The sequence below is a fragment of the Vigna angularis genome, chromosome 2 (assembly GCF_016808095.1).
Source record: "Vigna angularis cultivar LongXiaoDou No.4 chromosome 2, ASM1680809v1, whole genome shotgun sequence".
Lineage (NCBI taxonomy): Eukaryota > Viridiplantae > Streptophyta > Magnoliopsida > Fabales > Fabaceae > Vigna > Vigna angularis.
In genome coordinates this window covers 8,640,644-8,668,416 of record NC_068971.1, presented here as the reverse complement: position 1 = coordinate 8,668,416, position 27,773 = coordinate 8,640,644, and the positions used below count along the sequence as shown (strand labels likewise).

Genomic DNA, 27,773 nt, shown 5'->3' with positions numbered 1-27,773 from the left:
ATTTTTTGTGTTTTTCCCTTTTAAAGAAATTAAAACTTAAGCTTAATATTTAAATTTTTTTTTTAAATTAATTTTCTATAGTTTAAATTTTTATTTTGTCCTTTCCGTTTTAAAAAATTAAAAAAAAGCAGAATAATATATATATATATATATATATATATATATATATATATAAGGTTTGAAAGTGGGTTAAAAATGTTGAAAGGGTATAAACGGCAATCAGTAAATTGAATTGATGAGTGCAGAGGAAGTGCGGGAAAATCACATTTCTCTTTCTCTTTATCTTTCCTTTTTTTTTCCTTAACGATCATATAGTTTAGTTTCGGATGTTTTCCAAATTATTAACTTTTGCAATTGTGTTGTGGTGGAAAGATATGAGATTGGATAAAGCAGAAGAGGATTTCATTTTCGTCGTCTTTTGTATTATTTTTCTTCTCTTTCTTTTTTTTTCTGTTTATTTTCAAGAACTTTTTGTTTGTTTGAAGGTGGATCACTGAACATTACTGGCTTAAAGGTTTTTCTATTTCAGTCATACCTAGTTCTCTTGTCTCTGTAATTGTTTTATTTGCATTTTATGAAATGTTACGTGTTATTTGTGCTTTCTGTTTTCTTGTTTGCTGTATCCTGTTTTTTTTTCCTTCTTATATTTGCTTTTTCTGGACAATCGATATTGTTCTTGGACTCCTTTTGTTTGTGGAGTCTTTCTTTATATTTTGTTATTAGGTCTTATGTTCTTGTTTTTTCTTAGTACTTGTTTAGTCTTTTACTTGGTTTAGGAGTGGGTGTTGATCCAGATCAATGTTACCCTCAACCGAACTTATGACTTGTATTAATAAAATATTAGTCAATTCAGTTCTGAGTTGTACTTTTACATATTGTCTGCTGACAAATATCCAATGCTTTGTTGCCTAAAAATTTTGAATGGACAGGTGATGTTTTGACTACCGATTGAGTCTTGTGTTCTGAAATTTTTCTTGACATCGCTTGACCATTTTTCACTTATAACTTACTTGAATTTCCTTTTCGTGACTCTATAGGCAGACAAGTACAACTGGTTGACACACAAAGAAATATATCAGAAGGTGATTAAGGTTGGGAATTCCATCCGCAGTTGTGGTTATGGACATCCATGTATTTATTACCGAAAAAAGAAGCATTTTCCCGATTTCTTTCAGTAGTATTACTACGTTATCCCAAGTTCTTGAATTTGTTTTGTCGTTTAATTGCTTTCTTCGTGTAATTTTATTTAGTATCAGGTCTCCCTTGTAGTTCTTCGTGGTATTCTTTTTAGTTATTCCCTACCAATCTATCATCCTTGACACGTTAACATTTATATAACAAAGGAACTTTAGGTGGGTGAGACTCCGAATTTAAGGTGATTGTCTCATTTTCCATTCATAGATTTACTCAGTATTTTGACTAAACATTTACGGCTTTTGTATGGGATTTACACAGAATCTCATGGGATAGAGATGAGTATTTTCTTTCATCTTGCCCTTGTCATCAAGTGCTGGATCAGGACTAAAATAAATTTAGGAAAAATCTATTGAAGAGGAGTTGTTGGTAGAACTCTAGTTGAGGGTGTTCAAAGGATTAGTAGCAACTTTAGTTGTCAAATTTTCTTATTTCTTAAGCTGGTAATATTTTTTATCATCGGTTCATTTTTCTCTTTATGCTCGCTGAAAAATTTATCTAACCAAGTGAAATAATATTAAAGTGGCTCTCGTTCTCTAGATAGATGAAAGACTAAAGAGAAATGCATTTTCCATATTGTTCGTTAATTTGGTTTGATATTATTTTCGTATAGATTAAAAAGAAACTCATGTTTCTTAAAAATTTCAACTTTCAAGCGTCTGGATGTATAGATTTGATTTGTGGTTTAATTGGTTGTTTCGTGTAATTTTATTTGGTATCAGGTCTCCCTTGTAGTTCTTCGTTGTATTCTTTTTACTTATTTGCTACCAATCTATCATACTTGACACGTTAACATTTATTTAACAAAGTAACTTTTAGTGGGTGAGACTACGAATTTAAGGTGATTGTCTCATTTTCTATTCATAGATGTACTTTGATTGGTAAAGTTTGTATTTGTTGCTCAATGTTTTCAGCATAATGTGGTGATCAATCTGGTTTCATAAACCTAGTGTACCCTTAGTTGACTTTGAAATAAAACTTGTAATAACTCCTTTTATCTACATATTCAGTGGTGAGGGTGGAGTCGGAAAGACCGAGACAGCAAAAATAGTAATGCAATACTTGACTGCCCTTGGAGGAGGAAGCGGAATAGAGAACGAGATATTAAAAACTAATCCAATACTAGAAGCCTTTGGTAATGGAAAAGCATTAAGAAATGACAATTTGAGTCGTTTTGTAAGATTTGCAATTTGTTATATTGATTCTTTTGGTTGATTCATTAGGTTTCTTTCAATTCAATATGGATGCTAGTGGATATGCTCAGCTGGGAATAGAATGCACTCCTCATTGCTTTGATAATATGTTTGAAAATTTTCAAACGAAGATAACTTAATATTACAGGGAATCAGTGTTTTCTTTATTGAGTTTGTTTGATCCCATTAATGGATAATTTAAATTTTTTTCTTGTTTGTCTTACTTTTGGAGTTCATTATATCAGAAACTTCAGTTATGGCTTCAACTACCAAATGGGGATTGGGAGCTGGTAAAGATAATAACAACTTCCGGAGCTGAATCTCTCATTTCACTGCCAGATGGGAAAGTAAGATACGCAACATTGTTTCTCTAGACTGTTAAGTTCTTTTTGGTCTGATTAATTGTACAGTCCAGCCTATCATAGGTTTTAAAGGTGAAAGAGGATAATTTGGTGCCAGCTAATCCCAACATTCTTAATGGAGTGGATGACCTCATGGAACTTAGTTATTTAAATGTACCAGCAGATTTATTCATCCTGCAATATAGATACAACCAAGATATGATCTATGTAAGCTTATATCTCCTAATATTCTCTCTTTGTTTAGTTTCCAAATCATAACATCTTTAAGTGCATGACTATTTAATTCAGACGAAAGCTGGGCCCGTTTTGGTTGCTGTCAATCCCTTTAAGTAAGTTCCTTTCTTTGGTAATGACTATATTGAAACATACAACTGTAAGGCAATTGAAAGCCCTCATGTTTATACAATTACCGACACAACCATCCTAGAAATGATTTGAGGTAACTTTTTCTTTATATTTGCATGTTTGGATGAAGTTTCAAAAGTCAAGCTGTTTCAATTCATTTTAAACTATACCCTTGTACTGCTTTGCCTACAAATGAAGTGAATCAATCATAATTTTAATATTAGTATTTCTTGATTAGTTCTATTTTTCCGAGTGACTGGAATCCAAAACTATTTGGTGTTCGTTGCTTCTTTAAGAGATGCTTCAGTGTATGTTTTAATTTCAGTTTCAATCTGTGCATGTATTGCTTGAATATTAGTCTTCAGTTTTTCGCTCTCCACCTCTGTTTAAAGATGGTCCAGCATACAAGGCTCACAAGTGGGGCCTTACTCAGTATTTTGACTAAACCTTTACGGCTTTTGTATGGGATTTACACAGAATATCATGGGATAGAGATGAGTATTTTCTTTCATCTTGCCCTTGTCATCAAGTGCTGGATCAGGACCAAAATAAATTTAGGCAAAAACTATTAAAGAGGAGTTGTTGGTAGAACTTTAGTTGAGGGTGTTCAAAGGATTAGTAGCAGCTTTAGTTGTCAAATTTTCTTATTTCTTAAGCTGGTAATAATTTTTATCATTGGTTCATTTTTCTGTTTAGCTCCCTGAAAATTTTTTCTAACCAAGTGAAATAATATTAAAGTGGCTCTCGTTCTCTAGATAAATTAAAGACTAAAGCGAAATGCATTTTCCATATTGTTCGTTAATTTGGTTTCATATTATTTTCCTATAGATTAAAAAGAAACTCTTGCTTCTTAAAAATTTCAACATTCAAGCGTCTGGATGTATGGATTTGTTTTGTCGTTTAATTCCTTGCTTCGTGTCATTTTATTTAGTATCAGGTCTCCCTTGTAGTTCTTCGTGGTATTCTTTTTAGTTATTCTCTACCAATCTATCATCCTTGACACGTTAACATTTATATAACAGAGGAACTTTAAGTGGGTGGGACTCCGAATTGAAGGTGATTGTCTCATTTTCCATTCATAGATGTACATTGATTGGAAAAGTTTGTATTTGGTGCTCAATGTTTTCAGCATAATGTGGTGATCGATCTGGTTTCCTAAACCTAGTGTGCCCTTAGTTGACTTTGAAATAAAACTTGTAATAACTCCTTTTATCTACATATTCAGTGGTGAGGGTAGACTCGGAAAGACCGGGACAGCAAAAATAGCAATGCAATACTTGGCTGCCCTTGGTGGAGGAAGCAGAATAGAGAACGAGATATTAAAGACTAATCCAATACTAGAAGGCTTTGGTAATGGAAAAACAGTAAGAAATGAGAACTTGAGTCGTTTTGTAAGATTTCCAATTTATTATATTGATTCTTTTGGTTGATTCATTAGGTTTCTTTCAATTCAATATGGATGCTTGTGGATATGGTCAGCTGGGAATAGAATGCACTCCTCGTTGCTTTGATAATATGTTTGAAAATTTTCAAACGAAGATAATTTAATATTAAAGGGAATAAGTCTTTTTCTTTATTGAGTTTGTTTGATCCCATTAATGGATAATTTAAATATTTTGGTTGTTTGTCTTACTTTTGGAGTTCATTATATCAGAAGCTTCAGTTATGGCTTCAACTACTAAATGGGATTGGGAGCTGGTAAAGATAATAACAACTTCCGGACCAGAATCTGTCATTTCACTGCCAGATGGGAACGTAAGATACGCAACATTGTTTCTAAAGACTGTTAAGTTCTTTTTGGTCTGATTAATTGTACAGTCCAGCTTATCATAGGTTTTAAAGGTGAAAGAGGATAAGTTGGTGACAGCTAATGCCGAGATTCTTAATGGAGTGGATGACCTCATGGAACTTAGTTATTTAAATGTACCAGCAGATTTATTCAACCTGCAATATAGGTACAACCAAGATATGATCTATGTAAGCTTATATCTCCTAATATTCTCTCTTCGTTTAGTTTCCAAATCATAACATCTTTAAGTGCATGACTATTTAATTCAGACAAAAGCTGGGCCCATTTTGGTTGCTTTAAATCCCTGTAAGAAAGTTCCTTTTTTTGGTAATGACTCGGTTGAAACCTACAAGTGTAAGGCAATTGAAAGCCCTCATGTTTATGCAATTAGTGACACAACCATCCTAGAAATGATTTAAGGTAACTTTTTCCTTATTTTTCATATTTGGATGAAGTTTCGAAGAGTCAAGCTGTTTCCATTCATTTTAAAGTATACCCTTGTACTGCTTTGCTTACAAATGAAGGGAATCAATCATAATTATAAAGTTAGTATTTCTTGATTAATTCTATTTTTCCGAGTGACTGGTAACCCAAAACTATTTGGTGTTCGTTACTTGTTTTAGAGATGCTTCACTGTATGTTTTAATTTCAGTTTCAATCTGTGTATGTATTGCTTGAATACTAGTCTTCCGTTTTTCGCTCTCCACTTCAGTTTAAAGATGGTCCAGCATACAAGGCTCATGTGGGACCTTATTCAGTATTTTGACTAAACATTTACGGCTTTTGTATGGGATTTACACAGAATCTCATGGGATAGAGATTAGTATTTTCTTTCATCTTTCCCTTGTCATCAAGTGCTGGATCAGGACTAAAATAAATTTCGGAAAAAACTATTAAAGAGGAGTTGTTGGTAGAACTTTAGTTGAGGGTGTTCAAAGGATTAGTAGCAACTTTAGTTGTCAAATTTTCTTATTTCTTAAGCTGGTAATATTTTTTATCATGGGTTCATTTTTCTCTTTAAGCTCGCTGAAAAATTTATCTAACCAAGTGAAATAATATTAAAGTGCCTCTCGTTCTCTAGATAGATGAAAGACTAAAGAGAAATGCATTTTCCATATTGTTCGTTATTTGATATTATTTTCGTATAGATTAAAAAGAAACTCACGTTTCTTAAAAATTTCAACTTTCAAGCGTCTGGATGTATGGATTTGATTTGTGGTTTAATTACTTGTTTCGTGTAATTTTATTTGGTATGAGGTCTCCCTTGTAGTTCTTTGTTGTATTCTTTTTAGTTATTTGCTAGCAATCTATCATCCTTGACACGTTAACATTTATTTAACAGAGGAACTTTTAGTGGGTGAGGCTCCGAATTTAAGGTGATTGTCTCACTTTCCATTCATAGATGTACTTCGGTTGGTAAAGTTTGTATTTGTTGCTCAATGTTTTCAGCATAATGTGGTGATCAATCTGGTTTCATAAATCTAGTGTGCCCTTAGTTGACTTTGAAATAAAACTTGCAATAACTCCTTTTATCTACATATTCAGTGGTGAGGGTGGAGTCGGAAAGACCGAGACAGCAAAAATAGCAATGCAATACTTGGTTGTCCTTGGAGGAGGAAGCGGAATAGAGAACAAGATAGTAAAAACTAATCCAATACTAGAAGCCTTTGGTAATGGAAAAGCATTAAGAAATGACAATTTGAGTCGTTTTGTAAGATTTGCAATTTGTTATATTGATTCTTTTGGTTGATTCATTAGGTTTCTTTCAATTCAATATGGATGCTAGTGGATATGCTCAGCTGGGAATAGAATGCACTCCTCATTGCTTTGATAATATGTTTGAAAATTTTCAAACGAAGATAATTTAATATTAAAGGGAATCAATCTTTTCTTTATTTAGTTTGTTTGATCCCATTAATGGATAATTTAAATTTTATACTTGTTTGTCTTACTTTTTGAGTTCGTTATATCAGATGCTTCCGTTATGGCTTCAACTTCCAAATGTGGATTGGGAGCTGGTAAAGATAATAACAACATACGGAGCTGAATCTGTCATTTCACTGCCAGATGGGAAAGTAAGATACGCAACATTGTTTCTCTAGACTGTTAAGATCTTTTTGGTCTGATTAATTGTACACTCCACCTTATCATAGGTTTTAAAGGTGAAAGAGGATAATTTGGTGCCAGCTATTCCCGACATTCTTAATGGAGTGGATGACCTCATGGAACTTAGTTATTTAAATGTACCAGCAGATTTATTCATCCTGCAATATAGATACAACCAAGATATGATCTATGTAAGCTTATATCTCCTAATATTCTCTCTTCGTTTAGTTTCCAAATCATAACATCTTTAAGTGCATGACTATTTAATTCAGACGAAAGCTGGGCCTGTTTTGGTTGCTGTAAATCGCTTTAAGAAGTTCCTTTCTTTGGTAATGACCATATTGAAACCTACAAGTGTAAGGCAATTGAAAGTCGTCATGTTTATGCAATTACCGACACAACCATCCTAGAAATAATTTGAGGTAACTTTTTCCTTATTTTGCATATTTGGATGAAGTTTCAAAAAGTCAAGCTGTTTCCATTAATTTTAAAGTATACCCTTGTACTGCTTTCCTTACAAATGAAGTGAATCAATAATAATTATAAGGTTAGTATTTCTTGATTAATTCTATTTTTCCGAGTGACAGGTAATCGAAAACTATTTGGTGTTCGTTGGTTCTTTAAGAGATGCTTCGGTGTATGTTTTAATTTCAGTTTCAATCTGTGCATGTATTGCTTGAATATTAGTCTTCAGTTTTTCGCTCTCCACTTCTGCTTAAAGATGGTCCAGCATACAAGGCTCACAAGTGGGGCCTTACCCAGTAATTTGACTAAACCTCTACGGCTGTTGTATGGGATTTACACAGAATTTCATGGGATAGAGATGAGTATTTTCTTTCATCTTGCCCTTGTCATCAAGTGCTAGATCAGGACTAAAATAAATTTAGGAAAAAACTATTAAAGAGAAGTTGTTGGTAGAACTTTAGTTGAGGGTGTTCAAAGGATTAGTAGCAACTGTTGTTGTCAAATTTTCTTATTTCTTAAGCTGGTAATATTTTTTGTCATTGGTTCATTTTTCTGTTTAGCTCGCTGAAAAATTTATCTAACCAAGTGAAATAATATTAAATGGCTCTTGTTGTCTAGATAAATGAAAGACTAAAGACTAATGCATTTTCCATTTTGTTCTCTAGATAAATGAAAGACTAAAGCGAAATGCATTTTCTTTGTTGTTTGTTAATTTGGTTTGATATTATTTTCATATTGATTAAAAAGAAACTTTTTTGTCTTAAAAATTTCAACTTTCAAGCGGCTGGAGGTATGGATTTGTTTTGTTGTTTAATTGCTTGCTTCGTGTCATTTTATTTAGTATCAGGTCTCCCTTGTAGTTCTTCGTGGTATTCTTTTAGTGATTCGCTACCAATCTATCATTCTTGACACGTTAACATTTATTTAACAGAGGAACTTTTAGTGGGTGAGATCCCGAATTTATGGTGATTATCTCATTTTCCATGCATAGATGTACTTTAATTGGAAAAGTTTGTATTTGTTCTCAATGTTTTCAGCATAATGTGGTGATCAATCTGGTTTCGTAAGCCTAGTGTTCCCTTAGTTGTCGTTGAAATAAAACTTGTAATAACTCCTTTTATCTACATATTCAGTGGTGAGGGTGGAGTCGGAAAGATCGAGACAGCAAAAATAGCAATGCAATACTCTGCTGCCCTTGGTGGAGGAAGCGGAATAGAGAACGAGATATTAAAGAGTAATCCAATACTAGAAGCCTTTGGTAATGGAAAAGCATTAAGAAATGGCAATTTTAGTCGTTTTTTGAGATTTGAAATTTGTTATATTGATTCTTTTGGTTGATTCATTAGGTTTCTTTCAATTCAATATGGATGCTAGTGGATATGCTCAGCTGGGAATAGAATGCACTCCTCATTGCTTTGATAATATGTTTGAAAATTTTCAAACGAAGATAATTTAATATTAAAGGGAATCAATCTTTTCTTTATTTAGTTTGTTTGATCCCATTAATGGATAATTTAAATTTTATACTTGTTTGTCTTACTTTTTGAGTTTGTTATATCAGATGCTTCCGTTATGGCTTCAACTTCCAAATGTGGATTGGGAGCTGGTAAAGATAATAACAACATACGGAGCTGAATCTGTCATTTCACTGCCAGATGGGAAAGTAAGATACGCAACATTGTTTCTCTAGACTGTTAAGTTCTTTTTGGTCTGATTAATTGTTCACTCCACCTTATCATAGGTTTTAAAGGTGAAAGAGGATAATTTGGTGCCAGCTATTCCCGACATTCTTAATGGAGTGGATGACCTCATGCATCTTAGTTATTTAAATGAACCAGCAGTTTTATTCAACCTGCAATATAGACAACCAAGATATGATTTATGTAAGTTTATATCTCCTAATTTTCTCTGTTCATTTAGTTTCTAAATCATAACATCTTAAAGTGCATGACTATTTAATTCAGACGAAAGCTGGGCCCGTTTTGGTTGCTGTAAATCCCGTTAAGAAAGTTCCTTTTTTTGGTAATGACTATATTGAAACCTACAAATGTAAGGCAATTGAATGCCCTCATGTTTATGCAATTACCGACACAACCATCGTAGAAATGATTTGAGGTAACTTTTTCCTTATTTTTCATATTTGGATGAAGTTTCAAAAAGCCAAGCTGTTTCCATTCATTTTAAAGTATACCCTTGTACTGCTTTGCTTACAAATGAAGGGAATCAATCATAATTATAAGGTTAGTATTTCTTGATTAATTCTATTTTTCCGAGTGACTGGTAATCGAAAACTATTTGGGGTTTGTTGCTTCTTTAAGAGATCCTTCAGTGTATGTTTTCATTTCAATTTCAATCTGTGCATGTATTGCTTGAATAGTCTTATGTTTTTCGGTCTCCACTTCAGTTTAAAGATGGTCCAGCATACAAGGCTCACATGTGGGGCCTTAGTTAGTATTTTGACTAAACTTTGACGGCTTTTGTATGGGAATTACACAGAATCTCATGGGATAGAGATGAGTTTTTTGTTCATCTTGCCCTTGTCATCAAGTGCTGGATCAGGACTAAAATAAATTTAGGGAAAAACTGTTAAAGAGGAGTTGTTGGTAGAACTTTAGTTGAGGGTGTTCAAACGATTAGTCGCAGCTTTAGTTGTCAAATTTTCTTATTTCTTAAGCTGGTAATATTTTTTATCATTGGTTCATTTTTCTGTTAGGTCCCTGAAATATTTATCTAACCAAGTGAAATAGTATTTGTTAAATTAAAATGTATATTGAATAACTTGGTTTACTTACACCCTTCTCCTTAATCCTATACTTATAGGATTAAGTGAGTGGTACACACCTCACACACACTCACATACAGCACACTCACAACTCACATCTAAATACAAATACAATAATTTTAACACTCCCCCTCAAGCTGGATCATACATATTGTATGAGCCAAGCTTGGAATAAACACACTCAAATGGAAATAACATCAATCAACCAAATTGCAAATACAAGCACTAAGAAACTTCAACTTGGAAAGTCTTCAAACACACGAGATTTCCTTTGCAGTGTTGTCTTGGAATGATACTCCCCCTCACTGTAGGGACTAAATTGTCATCACTTTCTGATGGGGCATGTAGTGGCTGGAAGCGACAAAACTACAGGGACTGCCATCACTAATTGACGAGATGATGGGGACTTACAGGGACGGCCATCTAGCACTGACTGATGGGGCCTGCATGCCATCACTGACTGACGAGGTGATGGGGACTTACAGTGGTTGGAAGCATACTCCCCCTCACGACTGAACAACATGAACGTGAAGGTGGAAGAATGGGTGAGAACCGATCCGTACGAGGGTTTGGACAAATCTGAAACCCATAACTTCGGAAGTTCAGTTCAGCGGACGGTCTCAAAGAACAACTCCACATGAGCTCACATGAGCTGTTACAACAAGGCAAAACGGTGCCAGACAGCGGCAAAACGGTGCCTGGACAGCAGCAAAACAGAGCAGCAAAACGGCGCCTGAACAGCAGCAAAACGGCGCCTGCACAGCGGACAATAGGCGCCTGGACAGCGGAAACGGCGCCTGGACAGCGGAAATGGCGCCTGGACAGCGGAAACGGTGCCTGGACAGCGGAAACGGCGCCGGGAAGCGAAAACGAAGATTGCAGCAATGTCTGCTCTGAGAGTCTGAACATAGAGAGGAGGTCCAGACGACGGCTATGGAGGTGTCGCGGAGACTTTCCGGCGAGCAGAGGGCGGCGCGTGAGCTGTACGCGTCTGTTCGCAGCGTACGAAGAAGCGGCGCGTGGCGGAGCGTGTGGAAGAATCAGATGCCGGCACCGGCGGGGTTGGCCATCGCGGGAAGAGGCGAACCAGATCCAGTGGTCGCCGGTCGGAACGGTGACGGTGGCCGGCGACGAACTGGCCGGAAAGAAGCACTGCGTGGCGGCGCGTGACTGAGAACTGGCTCTCGAAACCGGCGTGGTTGGTCGTCGCTCGAAGAGATTGTCCAGATCCGCAGGTCACCCGTCGGAACTGTGACGGTGGTCGGCGGTGGCGGCAGCGGCGGCCGGCGGTGACGGAGTTAGCAGCGACGGCTGCGGAAAGAGGCGGCGACAGCAGTGGCTGGCTGGGTCTAGATTGGTGTCGACTGTGGCGCAGATTTAAGAAGAAGAGAAATGCCGACTGAAATTTGAGGGCTGCCGGCGGTGACGACGGTGGCGGACAGCAGCGGACAGATGAGAGATAACCGCAAAAAACGGCACCGGACAAGTGCAAACAGTAGTGACAGTATTGGTGGACAACCCACGATAGAAATTTTAGGGGCTGCCGGCGGTAATTTTAGGGGCTGCCAGCGGTGATTTTAGGGCTGCCGGCGGCCATGGCGGCCGGCCGCCGGCAGACGGCAAAGACCACAGAGAAGGATCAGAGAACCTGCTCTCATACCATGTTAAATTAAAATGTATATTGAATAACTTGGTTTACTTACACCCTTCTCCTTAATCCTATACTTATAGGATTAAGTGAGTGGTACACACCTCACACACACTCACATACAGCACACTCACAACTCACATCTAAATACAAATACAATAATTCTAACAGTATTAAAGTTGCTCTCGTTCTCTAGATAAATGAAAGACTAAAGAGAAATGCATTTTCCATATTGTTCGTTAATTTGGTTTGATATTATTTTCATATAGATTAAATAGAAACTCTTGTTTCTTAAAAATTTCAACTTTCCAGCGTCTGGATGTATGGATTTTTTTTGTGGTTTAATTGCTTGTTTCGTGTAATTTTATTTGGTATCAGGTCTCCCTTGTAGTTCTTCGTTGTATTCTTTTTAGTTATTTGCTACCAATCTATCATCCTTGACACGTTAACATTTATTTAACAGAGGAACTTTTATTGGGTGAGACTCCGAATTTAAGGTGATTGTCTAATTTTCCATTCATAGATGTACTTTGATTGGTAAAGTTTGTATTTGTTGCTCAATGTTTTCAGCATAATGTGGTGATCAATCTGGTTTCCTAAACCTAGTATGCCCTTAGTTGACTTTGAAATAAAACTTGTAATAACTCCTTTTATCTACATATTCAGTCGTGAGGGTGGAGTCGGAAAGACCGAGACAGCAAAAATAGCAATGCAATACTTGGCTGCCCTTGGTGGAGGAAGCGGAATAGAGAACGAGATATTAAAGACTAATCCAATACTACAAGCCTTTGGTAATGGAAAAACATTAAGAAATTACAACTTGAGTCGTTTTGTAAGATTTCCAATTTATTATATTGATTCTTTTCGTTGATTCATTAGGTTTCTTTCAATTCAATATGGATGCTTGTGGATATGCTCAGCTTGGAATAGAATGCACTCCTCGTTGCTTTTCTTTATTGAGTTTGTTTGATCCCATTAATGGATAATTTAAATTTTTTGATTGTTTGTCTTAGTTTTGGAGTTCATTATATCAGAAGCTTCAGTTATGGCTTCAAATACCAAATGGGGATTGGGAGCTGGTAAAGATAATAACAACTTCCGGAGTTGAATCTGTCATTTCACTGCCAGATGGGAAACTAAGTTACGCAACATTGTTTGTCTCGACTGTTAAGTGCTTTTTGATCTGATTAATTGTACACTCCACCCTATCTTAGGTTTTAAAGGTGAAAGAGGATAATGTGGTGCCAGGTAGTCCGGACATTCTTAATGGAGTGGATGACCTCATGCAACCTAGTTATTTAAATGAAGCAGCAGTTTTATTCAACCTGCAATATAGACACAACCAAGATATGATCTATGTAAGCTTATATCTTGTAATTTTCTCTCTTCCTTTAGTTTCCAAATCATAATATCTTTAAGTGCATGACTATTTAATTCAGACGAAAGCTGGGCCCGTTTTGGTTGCTGTAAATCCCTTTAAGAAAGTTCCTGTTTTTGGTAATGACTATATTGAAACCTACCAGTGTAAGGCAATTGAAAGCCCTCATGTTTATGCAATTACCGACACAACCATCCTAGAAATGATTTGAGGTAACTTTTTCCTTATTTTTCATTTTTGGATGAAGTTTCAAAAAGTCATGCTGTTTCCATTGATTTTAACGTATACCCTTGTACTGCTTTGCTTACAAATGAAGTGAATTAATCATAATTATAAGGTTAGTATTTCTTGATTAATTCTATTTTTCCGAGTGATAGGTAATCGAAAACTATTTGGTGTTTGTTGCTTCTTTAAGACATGCTTCAGTGTATGTTTTAATTTCAGTTTCAATCTATGCATGTATTGCTTGTGTATTAGTTTTCAGTTTTTTGCTCTCCACTTGAGTTTAAAGATGGTCCAGTATACAAGGCTCACATGTGGGGTCTTACTCAGTATTTTGACTAAATATTTACGGCTTTTGTATGGGATTTACACAGAATCTCATGGGATAGAGATGAGTATTTTCTTTCAGCTTGCCCTTGTCATCAAGTGCTGGATCAGGACAAAAATAAATTTAGGCAAAAACTATTAAAGAGGAGTTGTTGGTAGAACCATAGTTGAGGGTGTTCAAAGGATTAGTAGCAGCTTTAGTTGTCAAATTTTCTTATTTCTTAAGCTGGTAATATTTTTTATCATTGGTTCATTTTTCTGTTTAGCTCCCTGAAAATTTTTTCTAACCAAGTGAAATAATATTAAAGTGGCTCTCGTTCTCTAGATAAATTAAAGACTAAAGCGAAATGAATTTTCCATATTGTTCGTTAATTTGGTTTCATATTATTTTCCTATAGATTAAAAAGAAACTCTTGTTTCTGAAAAATTTCAACATTCAAGCGTCTGGATGTATGGATTTGTTTTGTCGTTTAATTGCTTGCTTCGTGTCATTTTATTTAGTATCAGGTCTCCCTTGTAGTTCTTCGTGGTATTCTTTTTAGTTATTCTCTACCAATCTATCATCCTTGAGACGTTAACATTTATATAACAGAGGAACTTTAAGTGGGTGGGACTCCGAATTTAAGGTGATTGTCTCATTTTCCATTCATAGATGTACATTGATTGGAAAAGTTTGTATTTGGTGCTCAATGTTTTCAGCATAATGTGGTGATCGATCTGGTTTCCTAAACCTAGTGTGCCCTTAGTTGACTTTGAAATAAAACTTGTAATAACTCCTTTTATCTACATATTCAGTGGTGAGGGTAGAGTCGGAAAGACCGAGACAGCAAAAATTGCAATGCAATACTTGGCTGCCCTTGGTGGAGGAAGCAGAATAGAGAACGAGATATTAAAGACTAATCCAATACTAGAAGCCTTTGGTAATGGAAAAACAGTAAGAAATGAGAACTGGAGTCGTTTTGTAAGATTTCCAATTTATTATATTGATTCTTTTGGTTGATTCATTAGGTTTTTTTCAATTCAATATGGATGCTTGTGGATATGGTCAGCTGGGAATAGAATGCACTCCTCGTTGCTTTGATAATATGTTTGAAAATTTTCAAACGAAGATAATTTAATATTAAAGGGAATAAGTCTTTTTCTTTATTGAGTTTGTTTGATCCCATTAATGGATAATTTAAATATTTTGGTTGTTTGTCTTACTTTTGGAGTTCATTATATTAGAAGCTTCAGTTATGGCTTCAACTACCAAATGGGATTGGGAGCTGGTAAAGATAATAACAACTTCCGGACCAGAATCTGTCATTTCACTGCCAGATGGGAACGTAAGATAAGCAACATTGTTTTTCTAGACTGTTAAGTTCTTTTTGGTCTGATTAATTGTACAGTCCAGCCTATCATAGGTTTTAAAGGTGAAAGAGGATAAGTTGGTGACAGCTAATCCCGATATTCTTAATAGAGTGGATGACCTCATGCAACTTAGTTATTTAAATGTACCAGCAGATTTATTCAACCTGCAATATAGGTACAACCAAGATATGATCTATGTAAGCTTATATTTCCTAATATTCTCTCTTCGTTTAGTTTCCAAATCACAACATCTTTAAGTGCATGACTATTTAATTCAGACGAAAGCTGGGCCCGTTTTGGTTGCTTTAAATCCCTGTAAGAAAGTTCCTTTTTTTGGTAATGACTCGGTTGAAACCTACAAGTGTAAGGCAATTGAAAGCCGTAATGTTTATGCAATTACTGACACAACCATCCTAGAAATGATTTAAGGTAACTTTTTCCTGATTTAAGTTAACTTTTTCCTTATTTTAACCATCCGTGCATGTATTGCTTGAATAGTCTTATGTTTTTCGGTCTCCAGTTCAGTTTAAAGATGGTCCAGCATACAAGGCTCACATGTGGGGCATTAGTTAGTATTTTGACTAAACTTTGACGGCTTTTGTATGGGAATTACACAGAATCTCATGGGATAGAGATGAGTATTTTGTTTCATCTTGCCCTTGTCATCAAGTGCTGGATCTGGACTAAAATAAATTTAGGGAAAAACTATTAAAGACGAGTTGTTGGTAGAACTTTGGTTGAGGGTGTTTGATTGGTTCTTTTAATAAAGAACCTATGAATATCACTAGAACACACCACAACACAGGTTCTCTGAATTATACAGCCTCCTTTTATTGCAAAAGAATTCAGAAAATGGTGAATACAGGGTACTCAGAGAGCTTAACCTCACCCAAAGAACTCCAAGAGTTCTTGTACAATCAATAAGACTCCAAAAAACTCCCCACTATACAACTCCTAACCTCCTTTTATTCAGCCCACTAACAGACTAACAGAAACCCAACCCCCTCCTACCTAACTGCCCTAGCAGTTAGGCTATGTTGCTTTTCTCCTTCTCTTATATACAATTAGTTCCCTGACATTACTCCCCTCCCCTCCAACAACCTTGACCCCAAGGTTGAATTCAGGATACTGATCCTGTATGGTTGCCACGTCTTCCCAGGTGGCGCCCTCTTGATCCCCTTCTTGCCACTCTATCAACACCTGAGGTATTTCCTCTGATGCCAGCTACCTTGTTCTTCTGTCTAAAATTCTCACCGGCCAAAACAAGGGTCCGTCTGCTTGTAACTCTGCCGGAGGTGCCTTCTCCACCCTCTTCTCACCCACAGCCTTCTTTAGTTGTGACACGTGAAATATTGGATGAATTCTTGCTGCCTCCGGTAATTGTAAACGGAAGGCTACTTTCCCCACCTGCTGTAACACCTCGAAAGGTCCATAATAGCTGGCATATAGCTTCTGGTGCAACCTAAGAGGCATGGACGACTGCCTATGGGGTCTAACTTTTAAATAGACCCAATCCCCCACCTGAATATCTGCTTCTTTCCTTCTTCTATTAGCTTGAGTGATCATTGCCTCCTGAGCTTGCCGTAAATGAACTTCAATTGTTTTAAAGCCTCATCCCTTGTTAACAAATCTTGTGCCACTGATTCCACCAATGTCTCCCCTGGAATAAAACGACTCAAAGTTGGTGGAGGCTGTCCGTATACTATTTCAAAAGGGGAGCACCTTGCTGCACTTTGATAACTGGTGTTATACCAGTATTCAGCCCATGAAAGCATCGTCTTCCACCTCTTCGGTTGTTCTGAGTAAAAACACCTCAAATACCCCTCCAAAATTCTGTTCACCACCTCAGTTTGGCCATCCGTATCAGGATGGTATGCCGTGCTAATGTTGAGCTGGGTACCCTGCATCTTGAAAAGCTCTTTCCAGAAAATGTTCAAAAAGAGAGGGCCTCTATCACTGACTATGGACGTAGGAATCCCATGCAATTTAACTATGTCTTGTATGAAAGCCTCAACCACCGTGCGTGCGGAATAAGGTTGTTTCAGTGCTATGAAGTGACTGTATTTACTCAACCGGTCAACTACTACCAAGATTGCGTCAAACCCTTGGGATTTGGGTAGCTTCACAATAAAATCAAGACTTATCTCTTCCCAAATGGCCTGTGGAATAGGTAGTGGCTGCAAAAGAACCTGGGGAGAAGTAGCTAAATGTTTATGCTGCTGACAAATCACACAGGCAGCCACAAACTCTGTTATTGTTTTCTTCATGCCTGGCCAATATAGTGATTGAGCTACCTTTCTGTAAGTACGAAACACTCCGGAATGGCCGCCAATGCTCGTCACGTGAAACTCTGCCAAGAGCTTGGGAATCCAACTCGACTTAGCTGATAAAACCAGCCTTCCTTTGTAGTGAAGGCGGTCATTCTCCAACGTATAGGCTTCATGGCTATTTGGGGCCCCTCTGACATCCTCTATTATTTTTCGAAGCGTGTCATCCTCCTCCACTTCTTTCAAAACCTCCTGAAAATTGTGCCAGTAGGGTCTAGAAATAGCTCGCAGTTCAGCCTCCTCCATACAACCTTGTCTTTTCCGAGATAATGCGTCTGCAACCTTGTTCGAACTGCCTAGCTTATAAACAATTTCAAAATCGTAACCCATCAACTTTTCTATCCAGTTCTGTTGGTTGTGCCTCGTTATCCGCTGTTCCAGCAAGTATTTGAGGCTGCGTTGGTCGGTGTGAACCACGAACCTCCTCCCTAATAGATAGGGTCGCCAATGTTGGATGGCCAACACCACCGCCATAAGCTCTTTCTCGTATATAGACTTACTTCGAGATCCCTCCGACAGCACCTTGCTAAAGAAAGCAATGGGTTTCTTATTTTGCATCAACACAGCCCCCACTCCACACCACGAAGCATCACACTCCACGTGAAATTCTTACGTGAAATCGGGCAAAGCCAGGACCGGTGCAGATGTCATCATAGCCTTCAGAGTATCCATGGCTGTCTTGGCTCGCTCGGACCATTCAAACTTTCCCTTTTTTAACAATTCCGTAAGAGGTCTTGCTAATTCCCCATATCTCTGCACGAATCTCATATAGTACCCCGTTAAACCCAAAAATCCCCTCAACGCTTTCAAATTTTTGGTTTCTTCCCACTCCAACACGACTTTAATTTTATCTTGGTCCATCTCAACTCCTTTCTCCGATATTTGGTGTCCCAAGTATTGAATTTTCCGTTTCCCAAACTCGCACTTTTTCTTATTGGCCACCAAGCTGTTCTGTTCCAGCAGCTGCAATACCAACTTTAAGTGTTGAAGATGCTCTTCCCATGAAGGGATGTACACCAATATGTCGTCAAAAAAAACGAGCACCCATTTCCTCAAGTAAGGTGCCATTAATCTGTTCATGGCGCTCTGGAAGGTTGCGGGTGCATTTGTTAATCCAAGTGGCATCACCAAAAACTCGAACAAGCCCTGATGCGTTCTGAAAGCAGTCTTGTGGACATCTTCTTCCCCATGCGTATCTGATGATATCCCGCTTTCAAATCCAGCTTAGAGAAGAACCTTGCCCCCCTGAGCTCATCCAAAAGTTCCTCAATAACCGGAATTGGAAATTTATCTGGGACTGTAGCCTTATTCAAGGCCCTGTAATCCATGCAGAATCTCCAGCTTCCGTCCTTCTTCTTTACCAAAATCAGTGGGCCTGCAGAACAACTCTGATCTCCACCTGCTGCTTTTCATTCAATTCACCCAACAAGTCACCGCCTGTCCCCTGCTACACTACGCACAATTCCCAAACCAGAAACCATGACTCAGCATCCATTATCTTGACAAGTGCGTCTGGGTCTACCAACTGTCTTGAAAGCGCTGGATCTCCTTTGATCATCCTTTTCTCACCTGCCATTACATACTGCATGTACATATCTTTCCAATTAATAACCACCTCCCCCAATTTTGCCAACCAAGCAATGCCCAATATCAGATCAACTCCCCCAGTTCAAACACATACATGTCTTCCTCCACCTCAACGTCTCCCAGCTTCAATCCCACCTTCTCGCAACGTCCACTTGTCCACTTCTTACGCCCGTCCCCCAAGCTCACAGCGTAGGTGGGTGTTGCAACCACCCATAAACCCAGTTCCTCCACCACTCGCCGGCCAATGAAATTGTGGCTAGCCCCACTGTCGATCAAGACGACCACCCTAATCTCTCCTATTAATCCGATCATCTTCATGGTCTTGGGAGGCGTCAGCCCCTCGGCATTCGCTTCCGGTTTAGAATTTTCCTCCAATTCCTCCTCCTCATCCTCTGCTAGTAACAAGACCCGTAAACTCCTTTCTGCACATCGATGACCCAGAGCGAAGGGTCCGCCGCATCAGAAACACCTTCCTTCTTCCCGCCTCTTCAAAAACACTGGATACGGTAAGTTTCTATTGAATATAGGGAAGAAGATTAGGGGAAATCTCCCTAATGTGTTTAGCATACACATAGGGTAGTTTATTTATAATGTAGGATAAGGGTTAAACCCTAAATACAGAATGGGCTAAGCCCAATTAACAGAAACATACAACTTAACATCTAACACTCCCCCTCAAGTTGGAGCATATAAACCATATGTTCCAAGCTTGTTACAAAGATAGTCAATTCTAGGTCCTCGTAAGGACTTGGTGAATATGTCTGCCAACTGGTTGCCTGAGTTAACGAACTCAGTGTTGATATCTCCGGATATGATTTTTTCTCTAATAAAATGACAATCAACTTCAATGTGCTTGGTTCTCTCACGGAAGACAGGGTTAGAGCTAATATGAAGAGCAACTTGATTATAACATATAAGTGTCATGTGAGTGGCATCTCCAAATTTCAATTCATTAAGTAATTGTTTAAGCCACACAAGCTCGCAAGTAGCAGATGCCATAGCTCTATATTCTGCTTCTACGTTGGACCTTGCCACAATACTTTGCTTCTTACTTTTCCAAGAAATCAGGTTGCCACGAATAGAGACACAATATCCAGAAGTAGACCTCCTATCAGAAGGGGAACCAGCCCAATCAGCATCTGAATAGCAAACGATTTTTGTATCGTTGTTAGGGCCATATAGCAAACCTTTTCCAGGTGATCCTTTAATATACTTCAGTATGCGAACAACTGCATCCCAATGGTCTTCACATGGGGAGTTAAGAAATTGACTCACCACACTAACTGCGAAGGAAATGTCAGGACGCGTAACGGTAAGATAGTTTAATTTACCAACTAATCTTCTGTACCGTTCAGGATCTGAGAAAGGTTCCCCCTGATTTGGTAAGAGTTTGATGTTAGGGTTCATAGGTGTCTCAACATATTTACAGTTCATTAACCCTGTTTCCTCCATGATGTCTAACACATACTTCCTCTGAGATATGACAATACCATCATTGGATTGTGCTACTTCAATACCCAAAAAGTACCGGAGTTTGCCAAGATCTTTGGTTTGAAAATTATGACAAAGGTGTTGTTTCATCTGAGAGATGCCGAGATAGTCACTTTCTGTGAGAACAATATCATCAACATACACTATTAAGTAAATACATCTAGCACTTGAATGGCGATAGAACACTGAATGATCCGCTTCACTGCAAGACACACCAAATTGTTGAACAACACAACTGAATTTACCAAACCAGGCCCGAGCAGATTGTTTTAGGCCATATAAGGATTTGCGAAGACGACATACCAATCCAGATGACTCCCCCTGAGCAACAAAGCCAGGCAGTTGCTCCATATAAATTTCTTCATGCAAATTACCATTTAGGAACGCAGTTTTGACATCAAGTTGGTAAAAGACCATTGTCGAAGAGCGGCCATGGCAATGAATTGGCGAACAGAGGTCATTTTTGCCACTGGAGAAAAAGTATCACCATAATCCAAACCAAAAATTTGTGTGTAGTCTTTGGCAACCAGTCGAGCTTTCAGACGATCAATTGTGCCATCAGGGCCAACCTTGATAGCATACACCCACCTGTAAACAACAACAGACTTTCCAGATGGTAATTGGACAAGCTCCCAAGTTCCACTTTTCTGTAAAGCACTTAATTCATCCAGCATAGCTTGACGTCAGCCAGGATGAGTTAAGGCATCACCCCCAGATTTAGGAATTGACACAGAAGAAATGGATGAGAGATAAGTGTAAAAAGATGGATATAATCTGTGGTAACTAAGAACAGTATAATGGGGGGAAGGGTTACGGGTAGAGCGTATACCTTTACGGAGGGCAATAGGCAAGTCAGACTCATTGCTGATCATCTATCCCGGCTCATCAGTGATGAAGTTACAAGCAAAGAAGAAGAGATCCGGGAATCCTTTTCAGATGAAACTCTCTTGCACATTCAACAGAGGCCATGGTTTGCTGACATGGCAAATTTCAAGGCAGCGGGAGTTATCCCAAAAGACTTATCTTGGAGTCAGAAAAAGAAGTTCTTTTATGATGCAAAACAATTTGTCTGGGATGACCCTTTCCTGTTCAAGATTGGGGCTGACAACCTATTGAGGCGCTGTGTAACCAGTGAAGAAGCAGCAGGAATCCTTTGGCACTGTCATAATTCACCATATGGGGGGCACTTCAATGGAGAAAGAACAGCTGCAAAAGTCCTTCAGTCAGGATTCTATTGGCCCACATTATTTAAAGATGCTCACAATCATGCCAAAAGCTGTGATAGATGTCAGAGAACCGGGAGCATATCAAGAAGGCATGAAATGCCACTACAAGCAATCTTGGAGGTTGAAGTTTTTGACTGCTGGGGCATAGACTTTGTTGGCCCACTTCCACCATCTTTCAATAATGAATATATCTTGGTGGCTGTTGACTATGTAAGTAAATGGGTGGAAGCATCAGCATGTCAGAAAAATGATGCTAAAACAGTCATTAAATTCCTGAAAAGGAATATTTTCTCAAGGTTTGGGGTGCCTAGAATTCTTATTAGCGATGGAGGATCTCATTTTTGTAACTCCCAGCTAGAAAAGATACTAACTCATTATGAAGTGAGGCACAAAGTTGCATCCCCATACCATCCTCAGACCAACGGCCAGGCCGAGGTTTCAAATAGGGAAATTAAGAGGATTCTTGAGAAAACAGTTTCATCTTCAAGAAAAGACTGGGCAATGAAGTTAGATGATGCCTTATGGGCCTACAGAACAGCATTGAAGACACCGGTGGGAATGACTCCATTCCAGTTAGTCTATGGAAAAGCATGTCATTTACCAGTGGATTTGGAACACAAGGCTTACTGGGCTATCAAATTTCTAAATTTTGATCATACCTTGTCTACAGAAAAAAGGAAGTTGCAACTACAAGAGTTGGACGAACTGAGATTAAACGCCTATAAAAACTCCAAGAAGTACAAGGAAAAGGTCAAGATGTATCATGACAAGATGCTTCTGAATAGACAATTTCAACCTGGCCAACAAGTCCTACTCTTCAACTCTAGATTCAAAATTCTCCAAGGCAAGTTGAAATCAAAGTGGTCTCGACCCTTTACCATAAAGGAGGTAAAGCCCCATGGAGCCATTGAATTGGTTGACCCCACATCCGATGATCCAAATAGAAGTTGGGTGGTAAATGGACAGCGGTTGAAACATTACCTGGGTGGTGAGATTCAGCGTCTCACCACAATCATCCATCTCTCAGATCCTTGAGCATCATTGTGTCAAGCTAATGACGTTAAACAAGCGCTTACTGGGAGGCAACCCAGCTTTCTAACCTTCCTTCAGTGTTATTTTGTTATTTGAGTGTGATTTTGATCTTCTTAAATGTGTTTTAGAACTTGTTAATATTTGGCTGTGTGGAAGCATTTTAGTGTGTTTTGTAGCCTGAGCTGTTAATAGTGTGATTTTGTGTGTATTGATTTGTAATAGCTTGTTTTGGAGAATGCTGAAAACTTTTGAAATTGAGCACCTCAATTTTGATTCTTGAAGTGAATTTCAAATGTTAGAGATTTGAGCAAGTTTGGGTTGTTATGGGTTGTTTTGAGAGCCAGAGAAGAAAAAAAAATCAGAAAATTGTACAGTGAGTTGAGCAATTCTGCAGTCTCTGAAATCTGCAGAACTCACGCCCAGGCCCCCCTGACCAGGCGCGCCCAGGCGCGAGATGGCACCACCTACGTGCTGGTCGCGCCCGGCGCCCTCCACAAGAGGGGCGCCCGGGCGCGACATGTGCAGGCCCAATCTAAATGGATTTTTAGTGCACAGTGGTCAGATTTTCCTCATTTCCTCAAACCCTAATCCCTCAACTCCAGCTCTCTCTCTGTTTTTCTCTCTCGTTTCCCCTCTACCACAATCCATCACTCCAATTTTCTGAATCCCACACTACACACACATCATCTCCCTCACCATCAACATCTCATTACCTCTTCAAACCCTTTTCCCCAACTCAACCCAGCCACTCAACCCAGCCAATAAACCCTTACTCATACCCACTCATTCTCTTCACAAAATCAAGTCTATCTGGGCACTCTTCACTCACGGCCAAGCTCTCAAAATAACAAAGAACCCCAATTTCAAATTAATTTCGCTTCTCCAAATCAAGTAGGTTTTAATTTCGTTTGCTTGTAATTGAAAATCTATTGCTTTTAAGTTTAGATTGTTGTTTGAAATAGAGTAGGCCCATAAGGCATCATCTAACTTCATTGCCCAGTCTTTTCTTGAAGATGAAACTGTTTTCTCAAGAATCCTCTTAATTTCCCTATTTGAAACCTCGGCCTGGCCGTTGGTCTGAGGATGGTATGGGGATGCAACTTTGTGCCTCACTTCATAATGAGTTAGTATCTTTTCTAGCTGGGAGTTACAAAAATGAGATCCTCCATCGCTAATAAGAATTCTAGGCACCCCAAACCTTGAGAAAATATTCCTTTTCAGGAATTTAATGACTGTTTTAGCATCATTTTTCTGACATGCTGATGCTTCCACCCATTTACTTACATAGTCAACAGCCACCAAGATATATTCATTATTGAAAGATGGTGGAAGTGGGCCAACAAAGTCTATGCCCCAGCAGTCAAAAACTTCAACCTCCAAGATTGCTTGTAGTGGCATTTCATGCCTTCTTGATATGCTCCCGGTTCTCTGACATCTATCACAGCTTTTGGCATGATTGTGAGCATCTTTAAATAATGTGGGCCAATAGAATCCTGACTGAAGGACTTTTGCAGCTGTTCTTTCTCCATTGAAGTGCCCCCCATATGGTGAATTATGACAGTGCCAAAGGATTCCTGCTGCTTCTTCACTGGTTACACAGCGCCTCAATAGGTTGTCAGCCCCAATCTTGAACAGGAAAGGGTCATCCCAGACAAATTGTTTTGCATCATAAAAGAACTTCTTTTTCTGACTCCAAGATAAGTCTTTTGGGATAACTCCCGCTGCCTTGAAATTTGCCATGTCAGCAAACCATGGCCTCTGTTGAATGTGCAAGAGAGTTTCATCTGAAAAGGATTCCCGGATCTCTTCTTCTTTGCTTGTAACTTCATCATTAATGAGCCGGGATAGATGATCAGCAATGACATTTTCACTGCCTTTATTGTCATGAATATGCACGTCAAACTCTTGTAGCAAGAGCACCCATCTGATCAAGCGTGGTTTGGAATCAGGTTTGGTGAGCAAGTACTTGATGGCAGCATGATCAGTGTATATAATCACCTTAGACCCAATGAGATAGGGCCTAAATTTCTCTAACGCATACACTATGGCAAGAAACTCCTTTTCTGTGGTTGAATAATTTAGTTGTGCTCCATTCAAGACTTTGCTTGCATAGTAGATTGTATGGAACCGTTTTTCTCTTCTCTGCCCAAGGACTGCATCTATAGCATAGTCGCTTGCATCACACATTAGTTCAAAGTCTTTATTCCAATCGGGGGCTATGATCACCGGAGCAAAAATTAGCTTGGCTTTCAAAACTTCAAATGCCTTCAAGCATTCGTCATTCATTTCAAACGGTGTATCCTTTACAAGGAGGCTGCTTAAAGGCTTAGCAATCTTGGAAAAATGCTGAATGAATCTTCTATAAAAGCCAGCATGCCCAAGAAAGCTTCGAATTCCTTTTACATTGGTCAGCGGTGGAAGCTTTTTGTTAAATTTGGAGAGAGAAAATATAAAGATAGAAGTATTATTCCATTGTGTTATCTTTCTATTACACCAAATGTCCTATATAAGGAGCAAGTAGACCAGCACACAAGTAGACCAATTATACAATACAATATATTTCAACACTCCCCCTCAAGGTGGAGCATATAGATCATATGCACCAAGCTTGGAACATATAAATTGAATCCTAGGTCCCCTTAGAGATTTGGTCATAATGTCTCCGAGTTGTTCATTAGAATTGACAAACTTCGTAACAAGTTCCTTAGTCAACAACTTCTCTCTAATAAAATGACAATCAATTTCTATATGTTTTGTTCTCTCATGAAACACTGGATTGGAGGCAATATGAAGGGCTGCTTGGTTGTCACAGTACAATTTCAACGACTCATTTCCACAAAATTTCAACTCTTGGAGAAGTTGCTTGATCCACACAAGTTCACATGTAGTCAAAGACATAGATCGGTATTCAGCTTCAGCACTAGATCTAGCAACAACACTTTGTTTCTTACTTTTCCAAGATATAAGGTTCCCTCCAAGTAGAACACAATATCCTGTAGTAGATCTTCTATCAATTGGAGAACCAGCCCAATCTGCATCACAATATCCTTCAATCTGAGTGCTTCCCTTGTCCTCATACAACAATCCCTGTCCTGGATTTCCTTTTATGTATCTGAGAATTCGAATTACTGCATTCCAATGGTCAACATGTGGATTCTGCATGAATTGACTCACAACTCCCACTGGATAAGAAAGATCAGGTCTTGTTATTGTAAGATATATGAGTTTTCCAACCAGCCTTCTATATCTCTCTGGATCTGAGAAAGGTTCACCTTGATCTCTCATTAGTTTTTGATTTGAGTCCATAGGACTATCAATAGGCTTGCAGTTTGTCAAACCTGTTTCCTCTAAAATATCAAGAGCATATTTCCTTTGTGAAATGATGACACCTTCTTTTGACTGTGCCACTTCAATACCAAGGAAGTATTTTAGACGACCCAGATCTTTAGTCTGAAAGTGGTTGAACAAATGATTCTTTAATTGAGTAATTTTAGTGTTGTCATTCCCTGTAATAACAATATCATCAACATACACCATGAGATAAACACATTTGTCAGGAGAAAAATGACCATAAAACACTGAGTGATCTGCCTCACATCGTTTCAACCCAAAATTTTGCACAACCCGACTAAATTTACCAAACCAAGCACGAGGTGATTGTTTCAAGCCATAGAGGGAACGGCGTAATTTACAAACTAACCCAGACTCCCCCTGAGCAACAAACCCAGGAGGTTGCTCCATGTATATCTCCTCTTCCAGATCACCATGAAGAAAGGCATTTTTAATGTCCAACTGATAAAGTGGCCAATGACGAATGGCAGCCATAGCAAGTAAAATACGAACGGTACTGGTTTTAGCCACAGGAGAAAAGGTATCACAATAATCAATGCCATAAACTTGAGTATATCCCTTAGCTACTAGACGAGCTTTTAGACGATCAATTTCACCAGTAGGACCAACCTTAATAGCATAAACCCATCGGCAGCCAACAGGCTTCTTACCAGGGGGAAGAGGAACAAGGTCCCAAGTACCATTGTGGTCAAGTGCTTGCATTTCATCAATCATGGCTTGACTCCATCCAGGATGATCAAGTGCCTCATAAATATTATTAGGAGTCTTAATGGAGGATAAGGAGGAAACAAAAGAGAAATAGGTAGAAGACAAACGATGATAACTCAAAAAATTATAAACAGGATATGGATTACGAGTAGAACGAATACCTTTCCGAAGGGCAATGGGCAAATCATCGTCTGAGTTAGGAGAAGACGAGGAGGATGAAGGATCCATGGTCTGGTGAGCTGATGGAGGAGGAGATGAGTCTAGAGGATCTTTATTGTTTTGAGCTTGAGATTGTCTCCGACGCTGATATGTGAGAATAGGTGGAGGAACAACTTCATTCACATTTTGAGTTGGAGGTGTAGATGCAGGAATAACCAAGGGATCACACGATGGTAGAGAAAACATTTGTTGAACAGATGAACGATCCTCCACAGAGGATGAGAAAAACGGTGTATCCTCAAAGAATGTGACATCAGCCGACATATAATATCTCTTGTTGGAGGGAGAATAACATTTATATCCTTTCTGAAGACGAGAATATCCCAAGAAGACACACTTAATAGCCTTGGCGGATAGCTTATCAAGACCTGGAGAAACATTATGGACAAAGCATGTACACCCAAATACACGTGGGGGGATATGATATAAGGCATCATTTGGAAAAATGACAGAATGAGGAACTTTATTCTCAAGAGAGGAAGAAGGCATCCTATTGATTTGAAAACAGGCAGTAAGGACTGCATCTCCCCAGTGATGTACAGGAATATTAGTATTCAACATCAAAGAGCGTGCAGTTTCAATGAGATGTCTATTCTTCCTCTCTGCAACACCATTCTGTTGTGGAGAGTGAGGACATGTTGACTGATGTAAAATTCCTTGGGAAGATAAGA

The 27,773-nt window shown here is 38.4% G+C and overlaps 1 protein-coding gene across 43 annotated transcripts in view; it reads left to right on the top strand.

The window, feature by feature from the left end:
* The first annotated feature begins 214 nt into the window (after positions 1–214).
* LOC108327225 (myosin-1) overlaps positions 215–27,773 on the top strand; it is a 57,098-nt gene continuing 29,539 nt past the window's right edge. For 13 of the 43 annotated variants that reach the window (XR_008247414.1, XR_008247417.1, XR_008247402.1 and 10 more), the window contains exons 1-17: positions 4,638–4,849; positions 4,913–5,071; positions 6,226–6,259; positions 6,429–6,553; positions 6,642–6,958; positions 7,037–7,180; positions 7,262–7,411; positions 8,588–8,712; positions 8,801–9,117; positions 9,196–9,337; positions 9,605–9,694; positions 12,348–12,381; positions 12,551–12,675; positions 12,764–13,242; positions 13,324–13,474; positions 14,607–14,745; positions 14,820–15,136. Coding sequence is in view for 5 of the 43 variants with exons in the window: in XM_052873941.1 (XP_052729901.1) it covers positions 5,016–5,049; positions 6,226–6,259; positions 6,429–6,594; positions 6,857–6,958; positions 7,037–7,180; positions 7,262–7,399 (618 nt within the window). In the remaining 38 variants the exon portion in view is untranslated. Of the gene's footprint in view, positions 1,092–2,204; positions 2,330–2,417; positions 2,735–2,797; positions 2,957–3,017; positions 3,079–4,116; positions 4,151–4,319; positions 4,459–4,532; positions 4,850–4,912; positions 5,147–5,369; positions 5,429–6,225; positions 6,260–6,428; positions 6,595–6,641; positions 6,959–7,036; positions 7,181–7,241; positions 7,412–8,587; positions 8,713–8,800; positions 9,118–9,195; positions 9,338–9,418; positions 9,563–9,604; positions 9,695–12,347; positions 12,382–12,550; positions 12,676–12,763; positions 13,243–13,323; positions 13,475–14,606; positions 14,746–14,819; positions 15,137–27,773 lie in introns of those variants that run through there. The other 30 variants (XM_052873941.1, XM_052873943.1, XM_052873942.1 and 27 more) reach the window with 28 other exon arrangements.